The 22,084-nt window shown below is 26.0% G+C and overlaps 1 protein-coding gene and 1 long non-coding RNA gene across 3 annotated transcripts in view; one reads left to right on the top strand and one right to left on the bottom strand.

Annotated features, from left to right (window-relative positions):
• LOC101236593 (zinc finger FYVE domain-containing protein 9) overlaps positions 1–13,134 on the top strand; it is a 77,847-nt gene extending 64,713 nt beyond the window's left edge. For both annotated transcript variants that reach the window (XM_065801010.1, XM_065801011.1), the window contains exons 14-20: positions 3,097–3,201; positions 4,634–4,784; positions 5,081–5,164; positions 5,372–5,534; positions 5,937–6,086; positions 7,073–7,211; positions 12,636–13,134. In XM_065801010.1, coding sequence (XP_065657082.1) covers positions 3,097–3,201; positions 4,634–4,784; positions 5,081–5,164; positions 5,372–5,534; positions 5,937–6,086; positions 7,073–7,211; positions 12,636–12,791 — 948 coding nt within the window. In that variant the 3' untranslated portion in view covers positions 12,792–13,134. The remainder of the gene's footprint in view (positions 1–3,096; positions 3,202–4,633; positions 4,785–5,080; positions 5,165–5,371; positions 5,535–5,936; positions 6,087–7,072; positions 7,212–12,635) is intronic.
• On the bottom strand, positions 8,239–10,520 carry LOC136082287 (uncharacterized). Its single transcript, XR_010639552.1, has 4 exons — positions 10,379–10,520; positions 10,080–10,176; positions 9,777–9,884; positions 8,239–8,430 (listed from the first exon to the last, which is right to left on the bottom strand). It is a non-coding gene; the product is annotated as an uncharacterized LOC136082287 (long non-coding RNA).
• Positions 13,135–22,084: the final 8,950 nt, after the last annotated feature.

Here is a 22,084-nt window from a genome sequence, read left to right on the forward strand (position 1 = left end):
ATCAAATCCATGGCAAAGTTAGCATCTGCTAAGGTTGCATCTCTCTATTGAGCTCAACACTTTTTTAATCCGGATTCTATTCTCTATCTCTATAAATATCAAAACCGGTCTTGTATGGAATACTGTTCCCATATCTATAAATATCAAAACCGGCCTTGTATGGAATACTGTTCCTATATCTGGGGTGGATCTTCTAATGATGCCTTTCTCTTTTAGACAAGGTGCAAAAACGCATTGTAAACATAGTTGGACCTGCTCTTGCAGCCAAACTCTAACCATTATCACATCGTCGTAATGTTGCTTCTCTTTCTCTTTTCTACAAATAATATAACGGACACTGCCCTAAAGAGCTAGCGTCTCTTGTGCTATTTACTAAATCTCATTCTCGTGTTACTTGTCATTCAATTAAGTCTCATCCTTTTTCTATGACTGTTCCTAAATGCTCTAAAAACTCTTATTCCTTTAGTTTTTTTCCTTGAACATTTGTTCTTTGGAATTCACTTTCTTCATCTTGCTTTCCTGATTCATATAATTTGCAATATTTTAAGTTGTCTGTTAATCGTTACATTGCTCTATAAACTTCGTCTTTTCTCTTCCAGTAACTTTCAACTCTAATTGTGGTTGCTTGTGGCCTTGTTGGAAGCAAAGATGTTTAAAAAAAAAATTATTCCTGTTCATCTAATTGAATTTTGAACTAAATCTTTAACATTTCTGCATAGTTTTTATTTATTTTTTCTATTTTTTAACAAATATTTATCCAGTACTTTGCGTTAATTTTGAATTATAGGCAGTTTGGAGGATTTGCTATTTTAAACACAGCTTTTATGTCATTTTGTTTTTATCATCCTAAGCTAGTTTGCTTTAATGACTTGATTATTACTTAGGCCAGAACACATGTCTACTATAATTTGATTTAATAAGAGGTAAAGACGTATTTTTAAAGACTCTTTAACATATATTTTACCAGAAAGTGAGTACTCAGAAATATGGGTGTTTTTTTTTTGTCATACCTGCAAAAAGCCTGCCAAATCATTGCTTTTTAAGAAGCTTATCATGTTTTGCGTATTTAATTTTCTTATCTGCTTTTCCTCTATATCTGGCATTATAATAGACAGCACCAGGATTTTGCTTGTAATCGTACTTTATAAAGATTTCATCATCTTCAATAATTCGGAAATTTTAGAAAATATAGTTCATAAAATATCATAAAACTTTTTTTCAGGGGGTTCTTGCACTTTTTCTTTTTTTTTTTAATTTCAGAATGGTTAGGCACTTTTTGTGATTTGAAAGCTTGAAAAACATGTTTATTTTTAACTTTTACAACAAAACTATAAGAAAATTCTTGTAGTTTTGTTCCCATAGTGAGAGGCTTGGATTATTCATAAAACTGTTAAACAGTTTTCTAACCAGTTTTATATCTTGAAAACCATCCTTCCTCCATTACTAGATTTTCGTTGGATTAAATTTGTTTAGGAAAACTTTAAATAGCATGACTAACGGTGAAGGGATGTATTTGTAACTTTTTGCAACTGAATTGTAACTTCTAATCAGATTTTCCATAAAATTTGTGCAAAATATTTTTTCTTGCGTCTTCTTTTGTCATTTTTAAAACTTATTTTAAGTTAGATAAGAAAATTAAAACTTTTTTTTTGAAATTGTTACATGCTGCCAACAAAATACAAACACAATAAGAAATATTTTAATACAACCTCTGAAAAAAAAGATATATTTACATTTATACTCTTTCACATTTGTTTCGCGTACACGCTTTAAGCATAGTAAACATAAAAAAAATGATGAAATACATAGTTAAGTATAAGTATTGCTAACATGCTATAAATTTTATAAAACTTTAGGAGACACAAAAACCAGTATGTAGTAGTTATTATAGTAGGGAGAGTGAGGCACCATGATATATGGGGCACCATGAAACATTGTAATTGTGGAGGCATCTTAATATTTGTGAAAACAACATTCATTTGGTAAAACAGTCAGTAAAATTATATCATTTAATATCATTAGACCTGCGAGAGGTTGAGTTTATGTTTTTTTATTAGTTTTTAAAGTTGCAAAGGTATGTTATTCAATGTGTCTACCAGTAAGTAACATTATTTTGTAAACTACAATCCATAAGCTCTTTAAACAAAACTATTGAAAAAACAAGTTGGTACTAAAGCAATTGTTTTCTATTAGTAAGTATGGGGTAACTTGATACAGAAATTGTGGGGGGGGGCCCTATAACTGTAGAATAGTACTCCATTGTGTCATAAACAATTTTAAAAATCATTTCTTTTGATATTTACAGTCAGTTTTTTAGGAGATTTATGTAAATATAACACTAAGAGATCCAATTTTTATACAAAGCCATTATTTATTGACACTTAAGAATGACATTTAAAACAATATATTATCCGGATTTCTGAAATGTGATTTGGACCATTTGTTTGTTTTTTACGTAAAACCTGACTTTTCTCTAAGTTTTATACTTATAATTTACTTTTCTAATGATGCTCATAGTTTGTATCAAGGTGGACCATGGTTGGGATACCTTGATACAAATTTCTAATTTTACTTTAAGTAGTCTCACAAGTTTAACCTTTTTATTTTGGTAAATATTAAATTTAATTTTGTAGTTATAAATTTATTCTACAAATTAAACCACTTGCCTAAAAAAAGACATTAAAATTTTTTTTTGAAAGCAAAACCAAAAGTGTATCATGGTGCCCCACTTTCCCCTACACGCTATTCTTATTAAATGAACAAACAAAAGTTAAAAATTGGAAAAATTAAATAAAAAGTGTTTAAAGATTTTCACTTGACTAAATTGACTTTTAATAGATTAGCAGAAAATTCATAGCCGATTAAAGTGGCTGTTCGATTTTTCAAAGTCAACTAGTTTCGGCTTTTGACTAGTCGACTTTAGTTGAAGTTATTAACAACACAATAATTAGTACAATTAAGTACAATCTTGTTTTATTGAGTGCAAAATATATTTGCACTTATATATTTATTATTGTAAATATAATATGTTTAATAATATGCATTTGTTAATAAAAAATACTTATGTTATGAATTTTTTTTTTCTTCATGAATTAGGATTTCAGAAATTTTCAATACACAATACCTAGAATTGCTGGAGTTACAATCAACTTGCGTGGAAAAGATACAGTTCTGAAACTTCCTCAATATAGAATTGATGATGTAAGTTGTTTTTTTATAAATGTTGTTTGTTGTAAGTAACCATGCTTAAATTGGTTTTGAATTTAAAATATATGTGGTTATTTTTTTTAAAAAGTGTCAGAGATTTTTAAACTAGTTATGAAACCCAGAAAAATTTTTTTTTTTTGTTATACTGTAAAATTGCCTAAGTTTGGTCACTTTAGCTTTGAAAATTCAAAACATCGCAAAATTACAAATTGGACATCACAATATCACAAACTTAACATCCAAATAACACATTAAAATAGCATACTGCAACATTGCATATTTAACATCAAAAATTATGAAAACTAGTTATCTAACATTTTTTTAAATAAAATTGTTAAACAAAATCCTTTAATTCAATTAAAAAAATTTTTTTTTTTAGTTGACAACTTCGATTAAAAAAGTTTATTAAAAAGCAAAAAATCAATTTTAGCAAATTTATTTAGATGGCTCCTAAATTTTATCAATACTTTCAGAGTTTGCTTATTTAAAGTTTTAATAATATGGATAGTTTCAGAATTTTTAAATGCTGACGAATTATTTCAGCACGGTGCAATTAAGATTTTTCACAGCTTAATTTATCGAAGTTTCAAGAAATTTCTGCTAATTTTTGTTTTTTTTGTTTAGTGATCTGTTGTTGCATATTCCACAAGTGACCGAAGTTATTTCAGCAGATTTCAAATAAATATCCTTTTTTTTATGATCTTATGTTCAAATTGATAACAAATATTAGAGAAAAATTATATTGTTTTGTTATTTATTCATAAATGAATGGAATGAGATTTTATAGTGACTGAACTTAGGTGATTTTACAGTCAAAATAAAAATAAAAATTTTTCTTTTGACTGTAAAATCTTAAAAATTGGTAAAGAGTTTAGTACTTATAAAAATTGTTTTTTTTAAAAAAAAAAAAAAGGATTTTTTAAATTTTTAAAATATAAAAAAAAGTAACCATGGGTTGTTTCTGTGATATTTTAAACATAAATAATAGCTAATAATGTTCTTTTAATTAGTTTAAAATAGAATTTCATATTTATATTATATTTATATATATTTATATACAAGGTTTAAAAATGCTGACTTAAATCCCAACAGTTTTTTTCAGAAAAAGAAGGAAAAAAAAGTTCATAAAAGTTATTGTCATAAAAGTTTTGTTTTCTCAGTCTTAAAAAAAGGGGTTATAAAAAAGAGTTGTAAAAGGGTTTTCAAGGTCCAAGTCAAAAAGTGAAAGTAATAAGATTTTTCTTTTTGTTGTTTAATTTTGAGTGGAAACCTTGTGGTTTTAAGTAAAACCTTTGTGGTAGATGTTAGTATGACTTTAAAAGTTTTAATTTTAAATGAGCTTTAGTCACTGGTTATTATTTGTACTTATATGTAATGCCATTTGTAATGTCAATATAATGTTTTTTGTAATATTAAAATATTTCAGATTGTAAAAGCTTTAAATGCCGCTGAGGATAATGTCCTAAGTTTGGCTGGAAATTTTTCATCAACATGTGATGGTCATTTGGTGTCTGTGGAGAAAGATGGGAGATACAAAACACAAACTTTAAGCATTGTTTTGAAAGAAAATAGAAAAGGTTATAAATTTTGAACACGATTTATATTTTTAATTGAATTTCATAAAGCCATAAGATCAATTTTTCAAGCTTTTTATAATTGATGCTTTTTTTACCTATTTTTATTTATAGTGGATACTAATTTTATTTTTTTACTTAAAGTTGTGCGTTTTTACTGTTTATTATGTGTTTTTTAAATTTGTTCCTTGATTTATAAAAAATGTAAACACATCGCACCTTCACACTTCAGGAATTTTACTGACATATTTTAAAGCTTATATTTTCTCTGAGGCATTACTTTTGACTTGTATTTTTAGTGACTTGTGCAACATTTTTGGTGATCAGTGCTGCTTTAAAAGATAATGTTGATGGAATAAAAGCTAAGGCTAGCATTATTGAAGGTTTATAAAATACTGATTTTTTTATTTTTAGCTTAAAGATTAAATTCAGGCAACAGCCTGAATGAGGTTTAAAAAGTATGGTATTGCAAGATACATATTTCTTAACCCTCAAAGTTAAAAAACGTGTAGTTTCTTAGGTTTTAAAAGTCTAAAAATTGTCTTTCTATTATAAGTTATATTTCAAATTATATTTTATGTTATTCATAGATGGTGTAATGATACAAGTGACTGCTGATGTAATGAAAGAACTTAAAACAGCTTTAAAGGACATAAAGGAATACCAAGTTAGGATTGGTGATCAAACTGATCAGGCTAATTCATCTTTTTTTTCTGTTGAATGGTGTGGTTCTGAGAATTTAGACCGTCCGAGGTTTGTTTTTTTGTGTATTTTTACATTTTTGTTTTCTTTTTTCTTTAGTTTTATTTTTCCTTTTTGTTTGCTTTTTTTTTCCCTCTCTGTTTTCTTTTTCATTTTCTTTCTTGTTTTTATTTTTTCCTCTTTGTTTTCTTTTTTTTTTTTTTTTTTTTTTCTTATTTCTTTTCTTTTTTCCTCTTTCTTTTCTTCTAGAGCACACCTTATAGCTTCATTTACCCCTATATATATATATATAAATATATATATACATATATATATATATATATATATATATATATATATATATATATATATATATATATATATATATATATGTATGTATATACACACATATATATGCACAGTTAGTTCAGTTAAAAATTTTCAAACTGCGTTATTATTAATTTTTTTCTTTAGATTGTCAAGCCCAATTGACGGCACATCTTTTGAAAACTTAACAAATATGAAGATAAGACACAGTTATGATTATACTTCTAGTAATTTAACTGCCAAAATACATTGGGTTGAAGTTTATTTTTTACCTCAAGATAGTGACACTGTTCAAAGGTTTATTAATATAGTTATTAATATATAATTTTGATCTTTAAGTTTAAAATATATTATTGTTGATCATAAAAAAAAATTTTTTTTCTTTAATTACATTTTTATATTACATAAAGCACATGTTTTAAAAAGGACTCTTAAATTAGTTAACTTAGTTGATGAGCCAACATGTGTTAATATTTGTTATGTAAAAAAGACATTAATTTAAAAACCGCAGCTAAAGCAAATAGTTTAATTTGTTTTTGTCTCTTAAAGTATAAACTTATAAGTGATCTTATATGGCCAAAAATATAGTATATACTGTTCATGTTTTTATTGTCCCAATCTTTTGGTTGCTATCATAAAATATAGACGATTTGTAATTCTTCTCTTTTTTTTTAATCTTATGTTTGTTGTTGTTTGTATAAAATTGTAAAAATATGTGATACGATTATGAATGCCAGTTACAACAAGGGCGATCCATTAGAATTTTGCTTAGAAATGTAGAGAGAGGTATTGATCAAGTTTTATTAACTTATAGTTCTTTTAAATGTTCTTGTTCATTACATTTATTAGTAGATTCACACATTTGTTAGTAGATTCACACATTTGTTAGTAGATTCACACATTTGTTAGTAGATTCACACATTTGTTAGTAGGTTCACACATTTGTTAGTAGATTATCATATTTATTAGTAGATTCAGGTTTTGTTATCTTGGAGATACAATTAGATGACCTACTGAATCAGAATAGGCATCAAGAGCAAGAGTTTGCAAGAGGAATTTTTTAAACATTAGATATTTATTGATTCTGTTTATTCGTGTATTATGAAATTTATTATTCTATTTAATTTTTTGATATATAGATTATGATAAATGCTTTCACTATTCCGATCATGCGTGTGAATTCTAGTGAATATATATTAACTTAAATATATTAACTTAAATATATTAAAATATTTTTTTATATTTATTGTTAATTTTTACTGTTATTCTTTGTATTGTATTAGGTTGTCAGCAAGAGAGTTAGGACAAATGACTTCATCCATTGCAAAAGCGTGCATGAGCGCGTTATCGCCCCATTTAATGTTGCTTGTTGGAGTTGGAATGACGCGTATTGGTCTTCGAATAAATTTGGCTGCGGATTATGTAAGTTAATATTGATTCCCTGGTTATCAAGTATATTAAATATATTGGAATATTGGAATATTAATAACCTCGTTATCAAGTATGTTAAAAAACTTCATTAAAAACGTTATTAAGTATATTAAAAAAGCTTTATATATATATATATATATCTATATATATATATATATATATATATCTATATATATATATATATATATATATATATATATATATATATATATATATATCTATATATATATATATATATATATATATATATATATATATATATATATATATATATATATATATATATATATATATATATATATATATATATATATATATATATATATATATATATCTATATATATATCTATATATATATATATATATATATATATATATATATATATATATATATATATATATATATATATATATATATATATATATATATATATATATATAGATATATAGATATATATATATAGAGATATGTATGTATGTACCCAGTCGGCAAATTTAGTTGTAAATGCGCATTAGAAACTCATTTAAATACGTATCGATGTGGTATGTATGTTAGCCATTTTATCGTGTCGAATACGCATTAGAAATACGCATTAGATGCGTATAAAGACGGGTATACAATACGACGCCTACTGAGTATCAAACTCGCATTTGAAACTCTTGTAAACACGTATAAAACACGATAACCAGAGAATATTCAATACGATATTTCCCTGGTATTACATGCGCATTTAAAACTTTCCAGAATACGCATTATTTACGAATATTTGTTAGCCATTTTATCGTGTCAAACGCGCATTAAAAATAGACGTCAGATGCGTATAAAGACAGGTATACAATACGACGCCTATTGAGTATCAAACTCACATTTGAACACGTATAAAACACGATAACCAGAAAATATTCAATACAATTTTATTAACTAATATGAATTCATAACATAATGATAATGACTAGCAGTAAGCAACCCGTAATACGGGTTATGAGTTATTAAATCTTTAATAACAATAAAAACACATTAATAACTTGATATATTATCTAAAAAATTTAATACAAATTTATCTATAAATATTTTAACTTTGACTCCCTATCAGCAACGTCATTGCTTATAGTTAACGACGAAGACCGCATTAACATCAGTTGAGTTCTTTTTAAAATCTGTCACAACACAGGTACCAGAAACGGAAAGTCAAGTAAAGCCTGCAAATACCTAAAAAATGAAATTAAAAAAAAAATTACAATTTTTAATTACAAAAGTACTATTTGCATTTTATTGTTAGTAGAATTAGGATAATAATAACAGAAAGTATATATTCTGTAACTACAGTATAATTAAAAAAGATTATAAAAAGGCTAGACAATACAATGTAGTAACACTGACAAATAATACCACAACTTAATAAAATATTTTATTAACTTAAATACTTGGACTGAAAAGATTTTATTTATTACAATATTTGAACAATCGAGGGACAATTATAGTTAAACAATTTAAACAATTATACCATAAAATAGCAAGCAAATCGTAAAATATTTCTTAAAAATGATCTATTTTTTTCATTTGACTACTATTTTCAAGTTGCCTATAAGCATTTACATTAATAACTTCGTTGAGCCTAATACTATCTATTTCAATTTAACTATTATCATTAAACATATTACCAGTAATCTTACTATTGCTGCAACTGAATAAATGAACGTAAAAGAATCTTACAAATTGTGATCTTTTCTAATCAAAGACTTTATTTAAACTAAAGATTTATTGAAATCCATATCTTTTTATATGTTTACATACATTAGTCATTTATTAAAAATATTAAACAACATTAATTTACATCAATGATTTTTAATTAAAAAAGAATCTAGACTAAAATGCACAAAATTATTTTTACCTTAATGCACAAAAATAATAAATGCACAATCTTGTATAAAAAAATGAAGCAATGTCAATCAATATATTTTACTCTAAATTAATTATTTAAATATATATATATATATATATATATATATATATATATATATATATATATATATATATATATATATATATATATATATATAGGGGAAAATGGGGTAAAATGACAAATGGGGCAAAATGACAAATGGGGCAAGATGACGAATGGAACAAGATGACGACCTACAGTTATCTCTTAAAACTAAATATAACAGTTGACTTTAGCTGAAAGGGAAGTAGATTAATTTTACTAGATTTATCAATGGTTTCTTTTTAAATATTATTTTTGTGACGAAAGCTAAGTATTAAAAAAGTTTTTCCGACATTGAGAAAAAAACTTTTTATCCTTGTTTGACTTGATTTATTACATCGCTACATCACCAGCTAAAGGTAAGTTTTAATTTTTGGGAGAGACTAAGATACAGGCGTTTTTCGAAACAGTTGTCATCTTGCCCCATGTTCCCCTGTATGTCTAGGGTTACCAGATGTCCCGATTTTACAAAGGAGAATTCTGCGCCAAATATGTAAAAATATTTTTTTTACTTAGTTTTCCTTCGTAAAATCGGGACATCTGGCAACCCTATATATATCTATTCACATACCTTTAAAAAGTGGTATTACACTTTACACAATGAAATATGGAAATACATCATCATTTTTTTCAACTACTTTCAACGAATTTATTTATTTTTTCCAGTCTGTTATTTTTTCTAAGAAAGAATATTTATAAAGATACAGAGAAATATAAAATATACTGAAATATAGGCAGATTTATGTTTATAAACTTTTGTGTCAACAAATTACAGTCAGTTTTCCATGTTAAATACATAAAATATATATCAAATATAACATATATCAAATATCAAATAAATCCAATATAAAATAAAACAAAATAGTAAACTTACTCAAATCAGGATCAGTTATACCGTGTGAAGTAACTAAAAAACACTTCAGTTCTTTTCAATTGCTCTAAAAAATAACTTTCAGCTCTTTCCAATTGCACTAAAAAGAAAAAAAAAACTTACTTAGATAAGTTGCCAAGTTCTTAAGAATCTGAAAACAAATAAGTAAAAAAACAAAGAACAAACAAACATTTATTTGTAAAAAACTACTATATTTAAACAAATTAAATTTAAAAAAGTGTAACACCAATTCTCCTTAAAGGCTAAAAAAAAAAAATTTCAGCTCAAATTTGCTTGCATACCTTGCTTGCAAAACCATGTGAATAAGAAACACATTTAGAAAAGCCTAGAAACTACTTAAAGATGACATATGCAAAATTGAAGTTTGAACGTTGACTGGACTAATTATTAGAAGATGTTTTTAAAAAATTCATAAAGATTTACATATATTCGTTCTTTCATATCGCATAAATCCATCATATGATAAATCTGAAATGAAAAAATGTAATGGATAAGTAAATATAAAGAAAAACATCATATATGAATCGCAAATCAAAATATCAGATAGAGATAAGATGTCATGATAAGAGAGTAGTAGTTGTTAAATATTGTTATTTCATGTTAGCTTTTAGAAAACAATTCATGTTGGTACATCGTCGTACGACAAAGGGAAGACAAACTAAAAATGAAAAAAAGAACATAACTATGTTAAAAATTATAAAAAAATTAAAATTATTTAAATTTAAAAGTGTTAATTGATACTATATAATAGTTAAACTCATACTTTGCTTTGTTCTAAAGTAAAACCAAATTAACAGACATTAACACTGCTTGACACTGAATTCTGTCAAGTTTTCTGCTAGCCGAGCAACATTTCTAGCATTTCAACAATTATTAATTTCATCCTGCCTAGATCTATTTTTTTTCATTTGACTACTATTTTCAAGTTGCCTGCAAGTAGGCTCAACGAAGTTATTAATGTAAATGCAAAAGCATTTACATTAATAACTTCGTTGAGCCTAATACTATCTATTTCAATTTAACTATTACCATTAAACATATTACCAGTAATCTTACTATTACTATAACTGAATAAATGAATGTAAAAGAATCTTACAAATTGTGATCTTTTCTAATCAAAGACTTTACTTAAACTTTGAAAACATGGAAACAACATAATATAAACATATATACGAACTATTAAACACAATATATTTATTTAAATTTATGAAACATATATAAACACCTCTTATAATATTTATATACACAATAGATACATTTTATACTACTTTAAAAATACATTTAGAAAACAATTATATAACACATATTACCACATACATATATTTATCAAAAACGTTTTAATTTTGAACATAATATAAACAAATATGCAAACTATAAACATATATAAATTGAATTGCGTGAACAAAAAATTTAAAAATAACATTAAAAAATCTAAAAAGATTCATATTAATTTATATATAAAGACATATATCTCGTAATAAAATATCAAATTGTAATCATATTTAATTTAAGTCAAATACTTATTGAATAAAGAACAAAAAAACAGATAAAAGAACTGCAATCCTAATAACAAAATTTAACGTTTAGCAACAATTAAAATGTCAGTGTTGGCTCAAAATTTTAACTTATTTTTCTAAATTTTCTAAAACAGAACAAAAAAAGATAATAGCATAACAGAAATGTCAATAAAATAATAATCAACATAAGCAAGGTATGAAATGATAGGATTTAAAATATATTTGAACTATATTAATTTAGGACTTCATTAAACTAAATTAATAAATTTAAAAGTAGTAGTAAATATTTTTATGATAAAGTTTTAGTAACTCTTTTATTGCAATAAAGCACTGTAACTGTACTAGAGATAATTTACTAAATTTCTCGAGACCTTTTTAATTTAGATTTTGTTTTCGCAATTTCAGATTAAGCATGCGCTTTAAAAGCCAAGATTTTCGTTTTTCCATTTTTTGTTAATATTTGATCAAAATTGGGTTCGATATCATATCCAATTTTGATCAAATATTATAAATACGTATTTTTGATAAATAAGTGGTATTGAACTCGAGTTCGAAACTTAAAACTAAATGCGCATTTTTCTGGTATCAATGGCGGTATGTTATACGTGATCAATACTCCGAGTATTTACAATACTAGATATGCCGACTGGGTATGTATGTATATATATATATATATATATATATATATATATATATATATATATATATATATATATATATATATATATATATATATATATATAAATTCTTTTAACTTATCCCATTATTTCCACTAAAAAAATCTTTGTTATGTAAAAGTTTACACTTTTAAGATAATGGTAACTGAGTAGAGATTGTCTGTTAAAAGATGGTACTAATTAAAGTTTATTTAATATGGATTCGGGGATTGTGTTAATTTAATATGGATTTCGAAAAGCAATTAAGCAATTTGTACTTTTAACCTCAATTTTTTATCAATACACATATCACATGTATGCATTATATTGTTAAATATCAGACATAAGAAAAAGTGTTTTCATAGGTTGAATATCGCATCGGAGCTGCATTTTCGACGCTTCCCCCCGAGTTGTTGCCTACTCTTGATGATAAACTTGTTCCGGCTATTCATAGTGTCATGGCGAATGCCCAAGAACGAGTAGCTGTGGAATTAATATTTCAAATTGTTCAAATTGTTTGATAGTATTTTTTCATGTAAATGAATTTTGTATGTATATTAGTTTAGATTTATTATTGGTTTGTTTAAACCATGTGACTTGGTATTTAACAAGCTAACTTTTTCATTAATTTTTTTTATTAAAAAGCTTGAAGTTTTTGTAACCACTTGAACCAAAATAGTGCATATTAAAAATCGCATATAAAATTAAAATATTTAAATAATCATGTATTAAGAATTTAATTCTAACATTTTTTGCATTGCAATAAACATTTTTTATGTTCTCATTTAATAATGTATCCTTGTACATCATAATAAATTTTTTTATTCGCATAAATTATTTGTGAAATAAAATTGTTAAAAATTCTTTCATTGTAGTTCATAAATTAAAATATTTATTGTTTATCATATTACGCATACATAAACATAAAGTTATTTATCGTTATCATCCCGTTAGTATTTATTTTTTATTATTTTATTTTTATTTATATATTTAGTATTTATTTGTCTCGTTTTCCGTAACTAAACTAAAAGTTTGAAGGTTGATGCGTAGAAGATGCATTTGTCATAAGTTTGATTGTTTTCTTCCAAATATACTCTAAAATGTGCTCTGTGATAAGTGCTTCTTGGGACAACTAAAATAAAATTTAAAAAAAAACCAGCATGTTTACATTATTATACTTGCAGTTTAAGCTTATTTAAGTTTACATTTATTATTATTATTATTATTATTATTATTATTATTATTATTATCATTATTATTATTAAGTTTACATTTTAGTATTGAAAGTTTACAGTAATTTTGTTTGTTGTTGTTTTTATATATATTTTTTCTATTATTTTTGAAGCGGTAAGGTGTAAACAGAATATATTAGGTTTTAGTTAACAATATATTATTTATTTTATAATTTATTAAGTTTTAGATATTTAGAGATAACTTAGTTGTTTAGAACCAACCATTCCATTTAGGTGTATTAGCTTTCAATAAACTGTAATAAAAATTGAAAAAAAATTATCACATTTTTTACATTTAATCATTATAATTGAAAAAAATAATTTGAATAATCAGCAAAGAGAATTATGTCAAGTGTGTCCGAGGATAAGTTGATTTCATTAGCATAAAGTAGAAATAATAAAGGTTCTGATATAGAGCTCTGGAGGACATCATTTTTTGGTTTGTTTGTAGCCGCGTACATATTGGTTCATACACTCTTAGTTTTCTATTGTTTAAGTAACACCAGAGCCAACTTTTAGATTGTTATTTTTTACTCCGTAGACTTCTAGTTTGTAGAAGACGATGTTGTGATCGATCGTATATGTATCGTATATTATGCGGTAGTGGTGATATAGTTTCAATAAATTATAGTGGTGTAGTGGTAGAGCGCTCGCTTCGTAAGCGAGAGGTTCTGAGTTCGATTCCCACCACGTCCCTGGTAGGGCCGCGCTCAACTTATTTCTCCGCGCAGCGGCCTTGTTCGTCAAGGTTCGTGTTTCGGAGTTATAGAATTGGCAGATGGTTATAACCACAAGTAGCCTCCTCATCTGTAGCCTTCTTGGCCTTGGGGAGGTGAATTAAAAAAAAAAAATGTTGTGATACAACGGAATGTTAAATTAAAAAACAAGCATAAATTAAAGTTACTTTTTTCAAAACCATCCAATTTGCCAGATCAATTATGGGTGATCTGGCCTTTTGGAAAGCCAAAACAACTTGTCGTATAAACTTTTTTTTTCTATCGGATATTTATAAAATCTGACATGTATAATGCGCTCAAGCAGTTTTGAGAAGTATGATAATATGGGTATAGGCTTATAGTTATTCATTTTGTAAGGATATTAATATTTTCAGGGGTGAAATGTTATTGGTTGTAATGAAATTCGGAAAATGGTCACTCATATAGTTTATATGACACCACTCTTGATTTTACAGACCTTGTGGTTATTGCTGATAATGGGTGGTGCATAAGTTATCGAAAAAAACAAAAGTGTTTTTGTTTTTTAATTTTAGGAGCCCCAAGAAGTCCTTACGGTCTTATTACCGCGGAAGAGCATTTGAAAGGAAGTTCACGCCTCCTTCCTTACAGATGTTATGAAATCTGCCCAGAGGTAGCGTTGAACTACAGATCTCTATCTTCTGAGACTTCTGCGTTCTTCTCTTCTTCTTCTGAAGCAAGTACGCTAACCACTGCACTTCTCAAAATATTTTTTTTTAAATATTTAAAAAAAAAGCGTTAATATCTTAATAAAAGATAAAGATAGAACTATTATATATTTTTTGAAAATAAATGATTTATTTTTGAATAAAAATCAGTTATTTCTTATATGAAAAACTCTATCTAAAATAGATCTCAACTTTGCTTTGACACCTTTTATAAGTAACTGTAAAAAATTCAGATCAAAGCTTTTCAACCAAATACCTCTATATCGTCGCTGCAAAGCAAAACTATTTTAAATCCATTTTTTGGCAAAAAAAAAAAAATTTTTTTTTGGTTTGAAATATCTAATACATATAATAAATAACTGAAAACAAGTAGATTTAATCAAAAAAATCAAAAGCAGTGATTAAATTTAAAAATTTTAATGTCTTTTTCTCAGAACAGCCGAAACGGACTTATAATGGTCTTGTTTTGCAGCTGCAATTTAATTTGTAGAATTTTGTCATACTTTATATAGTTTCAGGATTATCTTTAGTCCATTTGCATTGTTGCTCCTCATAAACTTAAATTTTTTTCTTTTTTATTTGTTATATTATGAAAAATAATAATACATTTTATAAGTATTTTAAAAACAATTTGGTCCAATTAAGAAGATCAAGCGCAGTGACGAATTAAAAACTTTAGACCTTTTTCTCAGAACAGCAAAAATGGACTTAAGTCTTTTTTTGCAGCAACGAAATGTTTTCAATTGGTTAGATTCCGTATTAGGACGATTTCACCGTTACTTACGGGATATTTTAATTTTCTTAATGTCAACCTTTTAGTTATATTTTTTTTCTTAAAAGAATAGATGTTCATAAAGGTATGTATCATCTCAAAATCATTTAATTGTTCCAATGTATATTTTAAGTTCTTTCAACTATGAATTGTTTTGGAACAATGTTTCATTATATAGTGTGTTACTTAGGGGACTCAAAAAAGTTATCAAAAAACTTTGTCTGTTTAATATTCATCATAAGCATCAAGAAAGATAATTTGTCATCTATTATTTTTTTCGCTGCATATACTTTTTCACTCCTATTTTGGGATTAGCTGTAGTATTCTAAAAAAAATGATTAAAAATAAGTAAAATTAAAATCTAAATCCTATTTTACTGTCTATTTTATGTGCATCCTAATTTTATACATTTAATAAAAATTAAAAAAACTAATTAACAAAATGCATAAAAACCTGCTATCCCATTAATTTTTTTTTTTTTTGTAATTTTGATTTTTGGAGTTGTTGTTTCTGACTCAGAGGAATATTGTTTTGTTTGTAGGCAATCATAAAAAAAAGAAAAGTAATGAAAAGTGGAAATCCTTTTTTACATAGTTTGATTTCTGAAATATCTCTTGTAGATTTAGTTCACTGCTTCTTTGATGAATATCGTCAGATAAAATTAAAGGAATTTGAAAATTTGGGTTAGTATTTGAAACTACGTGATAAAAATCTTCAGCATTGTTAATAATAGTCTTTCTGTTTAAAACCTGATTAGAAGCAGTTCTTTTAACAACTGCTCCTAAGCCATCTATTGGTCTCTTTCCATGATTAGTTGCACTATAGTTCCATTTCATGGCAATCCCATATATTTTTTGGAGCTTTTGAGTACCTGCAATAATAAATCTGTTCTTAAATTGGCTTGATGGACCATCTGTCCAAACTCTTAACTCAAAAACATCCTTTGGTAGGCTTTAAATTAATTTATTAAAAATATGCTTATGATGTTTCTTTATTATGAGTAGTACAATCACTAACAATTCCGTGACAGTTTTTCGTATTCTGAAACCAAGTCACAGAAGTAAAGATAGTTAACTGCTGCTTGATTCCAATGTGCATTTTGAAATTCATCTTGAGAAAAAAATTTGTAATTTTCTGCGTAATCCATTTGTATCACTGCAATTCCACTTACCTCTTTTGTGCTCTTTTTGTCAGATTCTAAACTTTTGTGCTGTTGTCTTTTAATAAAACTGTGAGTTAAAAAGCTAGACATCAATAAGCACAGATGATTGTACAAGTGCACTACTGAAGTGCTTTGAACTAATTGCTTCATCCTTTCATTATCATCTTGCCACTGTTTCAACTCAACAAATTTTTCTGAAATATCACTATCACACTGTAATTGAATTTGATTTTTTTTGAAACCACATTCTTCATGCTGACGCTCACTAAACCAACATGCTGGGTCATCTGGGCATTGAAGGCAAGAGTCTGCAAATTTGTTAGAATAAACAGGTATATTTGAACTGCAAACAGAAAGCTTTTTTAGTGAAAGAATTACATTTTATGATAGATGCACTTGCATAAATTAGCTGGTGTTTGTCAACTTAGGAGAACATGTAATGGCCTTAAACTTGCAAATTTACTTCCACTAATCTTGATATTTTCATTTTCTGCTGTTAACAAGGCATGAGCCTCCTTTAGGCTCATGTACATTTGTCTTTTTTGAATATGCTCTTTATTGCCATTATTTCTGATAGCAACTCTATCTTTTATTCCAGGAGACATACGGCTAATATCATCATTTTCATAAAACTCAAAGACTTTTTGCTTGTTTTCTTCATTTAAAAAAGTTGCTCCTCTATACTCAATAGAACTTTCTACTATTTTGCAATTTAGTTCAACCGCTAATTTTTAAATAACTGCTTCTTGCTTTGAGAGGCCATTAGGTAACATTATTTTTACTTTATTTGCAGCTCTTGACAGAAAAGAGCTGCAAATAAAACGTGTACTATATGGCTGCCTGTAGTAAATAGTTTCATTAATTTTATTTGAAGTTTTTTTTCTCCACTTAGCTTTTTTTTTCCCTTTATTTAATCTTTCTTTCTGTATCAGCTTTATGTTTATCTTTTGGCAACTTTCTGCATTCTTCCCTTTTTTTCTCGGTGTTTCTTAACATATTTTTAATTTTTTTCCTTGCTGAAATAGGATTCAATCGTCTCCATTCACTCTGTCTTCTGCATTAGTTTTAGCCATTAATTTCTATTTTGGTCTAAAATGAAATTTTAGACCAAAATAAAAATTAATGTTCGAAATACTTTCCATAAGATTATCTATCCATTAAAAGATAGTTTTATAAATAGTTCGTTGTACTTTGAGTTTTTTAAATATCAAAGACAATGAGCCGTTACTTACTAGACCAAAATAAACATTGTCTGCGTGCTCTAAGGAAATGCTTTATCAGGTTTTTAGTTTTAAATATAGCAAAAATAGTTTATTGTGATTGTTATAATCCCTTCTCTGAAGCATTAAATTTGCGGTAGTTAATTTTAAAAAAACACTTCCTCTTAATGCCATATGCTTCAATCAATAAGCAACTTATTTACTACTTATTTATAAAAATTAACGCACAACTTTAAGTCGCAATAAAAAACACAAATAATGTTAACAAATCAAAATAAAGAATCTTTAAACATAAAGTAACACAAAGATAACTTGAGTGGTAATTGAAATTTGGTGGTAATTGAAATTTATTTTTCTGAAAATAACTCACTTGAGTATGGAATCGCCCATTAAAATATTTCACATCCACTCGATTTAGAGAACCTTTAGAGCAATGAAAACTTGCTAAATCAAACCAAAATGAATAATTTAAGACGAAAACAATAAGAAGTAAATAATGGCTTTGAAATACCTCCTCTTTTATAAAAATTTATCTTTTTCAACAAAGAAAATGTTTTCGGGGGATACTTGTGTAGTATCTAGAATTTGAGCCATTTTATCACCTGCAAAGCAAAAGTATTTTTCATCATAGATGACCAGAAGTGATTTTATGAGGTGATAAATAAGTTTTCTGTTTTATTTTTGTTTTGGTTTTATTTGTTGTTCAATTGTGTATTTGGGAGTTTAATTTTCATTTTTTAAGTTTTCTGTATTGAGTGCTCATTTTTTTAAACTCACGAGAAATTGTCGGCTGCATTTAACCTCATTTTCAATAAATTCCTTTTTCTAAATAAAATAAACATTTCATAGATTTTTTTATGCATAAGGCTCAAACCTAGTTGATTATTTTGGAAAAATTAAAACTTGTCCTATAACTTATGCGTCACCCGTTAATATTGTCAATAATTGTCGATTTACACGCGTTGGTTTATTTATTACAGTTAGCACTGTGCTAAAGAAGAGTGCACTAAAGAAACTTTTAACATAGCACTGTACTGAAGAAACTTTTAACATAACAATCGTTATATTGACATTTTAAATAAACTTACGTTAAAATTACCTGATCAATAATGTTATTAGGCTGTCTGTAGAGAGTACTTATAAATATATTCTTTTCTTTTGATTAATAATTTCAACCAATAATAACTTGCAACTTGCGTTCTTAATGCTGAGGTTTTGTATTTGTCGAATTTCCGTAAAAGAATTTTTATTTCTTTCAGATAAAATTTATTGTCAACTTTATTGGGTTTGATTTAAGTTTTACACGGTGTGTTATTATTTACGAATGCAGTGTCTAATTGCTTTTCCATAGTAATTTTTGATATAAAAATTATATAAAAAATATATAAATTGTTTAAAAAGATTAAAAATGCAAGTAAAAAAAAATATAATTCTAATCTTAAATAGTAGAAAGACATGGGAAAGAAATTAAAGTGGTTACAGAAAAAAAAAATTACAAATAAACATCGCTATTCCAAAAAGATTAAAAATAAATATGAAAAAAGAATTATTTAACACGAAAGAAATTGCTGAAAACTTTACTAAATTTTTTTATAAATATAAGAAAGAATTTGTAGCAGATATAACTTTTGGAAATAAAACATCCCTATCCTTTAAAAAAAACCCACCACCAAATGGATTAGTCGGAGCCATGAGTCTAATTCTAGATGGTTTGGTTAACACAAATTTTACTTTTGCACAAACTAGAAAAATATGGAGCAAACCTAATCTGGCTACAAAGTTTCCTTAAAAATGGAAGACAAAAAGTATCTAAGGAATCCAAATGTACAAAGTTAAAAATAATAAGCTGTGGAGTTCCTTAAGTGTCTATTTATGTAGATAATATCTATCTATCTTCAAACGTGCATTTGTTCTTTTTGCTGATGACACTTTTTTTATACCCATTCTAATATAAAGACATTTTTTTCTAAAGTAAATTGTGAGCTGAAAAATTTTAATGACTAATTTAAATCAAAAAAACTCACTTTGAATATCAGTAAAATTAAAACTTTATTTCATCACTAATCTAAGTGCAATGACTAGCTTTTCCCAATTTGTCCAACTTGTCCATCCAACTATAAAAAATATTATAGTAAAAAGGGTAACACCACTTAAAACCCTAGGAATAATATTTGATGAACATCTAAATTGGAAAAATCAAATTACACTAATTGAAAACAAATGTTGAAGAAGAAACAACTATTAAGTAAAAAATATTTAAAAGATTTATATTATTTATATTATATTTATTTATATTATTTTTTATTTATAGTTACATTAGCTACTGTAATATTGCTTTGGCAATTACTTGCCCTTCAGCATTCAAAAATGTATAAATAAAACAAAAACAAGTCAGTATAACTATATGTAATGTGCAAAAAAATGCCTACTGAAAGTCGTTACTTCAAGAAATTAAAGCTCTTAATGTCTATGAGGTAAATCTGTTCCCAAACTTGTTGCTTATGTTTAAATATCAAAATAAAATGCTTCCAAAATTCTTTATTAAACAATTTTTAAAAATGATTCATTAATACTTAACGAGGTGCTTTATCCACGACTTTAACTTATCTAAGTAAACTAAAAAAAATTCTACTAAAAAAAAATTAAAACAGATTGCTCAATTTCATATAGAGGACTCAATTTCAATATAGATGGCAATATAGGTGGAACTTGGTTCTTGACGAAAATATGAAAACTATAACCTCAATAAATTGTTTTAAAAATATCGTTAAACAGTATTTACTTAATGTAACAGGCACAAACATATTTTAGTACTTTTAAGTATTAAAAAAAAAAAGTTGTTATATTTCTCAAATTTATTGTATTTTCTTGTATGTGTAAATGGGTAAATGCCATATTTTTTTTAAAACCTCTAAGCTACTAAGTTGCTGATGACCTTTTGATCTGACGAATATAATGCTTATAAGTAAATAAAGTTTGAACAAAGAAGATTTATATTTTGTAATTGTCTGTGCTTTTTTTGAACGAGAGGATTAATCAAGTATTTTCTTCCAATATTTTTTAAGAGGTTTAGAAAATGAAACATCAAAAGCAGGGGTGTGTCTAGGGGATGTCAGCTGCGTCGTTGGACGTACCAAAAAAAAATCAAAACAAAAGTTCTCCAACTTGAATATCTGGTTGAAAAAAAAGGTTTTTCTATTATAATAACAATTAAAACCAAATTTAAGCAGTAATTAAACAAATTATACACGATTAATTATTTTAAACGGTCAAAAAGAAAGTAAAAAGCGGAATACAAAATACTATAATGGTTTCAATGCATTGAGATGTTGTTTGTCAAATTAAAGATAATTTGAAAAATGATTTAAATATTTGAAGGAGGTCAAACTAACTTTTAACTTTTATAACTTAATTAGAAACTTGAATTGACATTCAACTTAATTTATTTTGTTATATAAAATTTTTTTTTTAATATTTTCTTTTTCTAGTCTTAAAAAATTAAAATTGATTATTTTACTTGAAACAAATTTTAGACATTATTTATCAAGTTACATTGTTTAAACTATGATCAGAAGACAAATACATATTAGTAACAACAAATATAAATTAAAATATATCAATGGACATCCCCAGTTTTATTACATAAGACTGTGTATCTTTTTAATAACATACATCGTGAACTATAAATAAGGAAAGAAAATGTTTCAAACATAAAAAAATTAAATTCGGACTTCCCTCCTAACATACACCCTGCTCAATTTGTGTTTAATTTCTAAAAATTTGGCTTAGTTCAAAATATCGCTTAATTCACGTGTTTTTATATAAAAAATGAAAGATTAAAATAATAGTATAGAATAGAATAGAATAGAAAAGATGCTGTACACACTTGAGGTGCGTTGAGTCTTAATTACGTAGAATTAAGACTATGACAGCCGATTACAACAAAAAAATAGTGTTCAGAAACCAAAATATTTATCAATGGCGTTTTTATGTTATCTTTATCTA

Source organism: Hydra vulgaris, chromosome 07, assembly GCF_038396675.1.
Source record: "Hydra vulgaris chromosome 07, alternate assembly HydraT2T_AEP".
Taxonomy (NCBI): Eukaryota; Metazoa; Cnidaria; class Hydrozoa; order Anthoathecata; family Hydridae; genus Hydra; species Hydra vulgaris.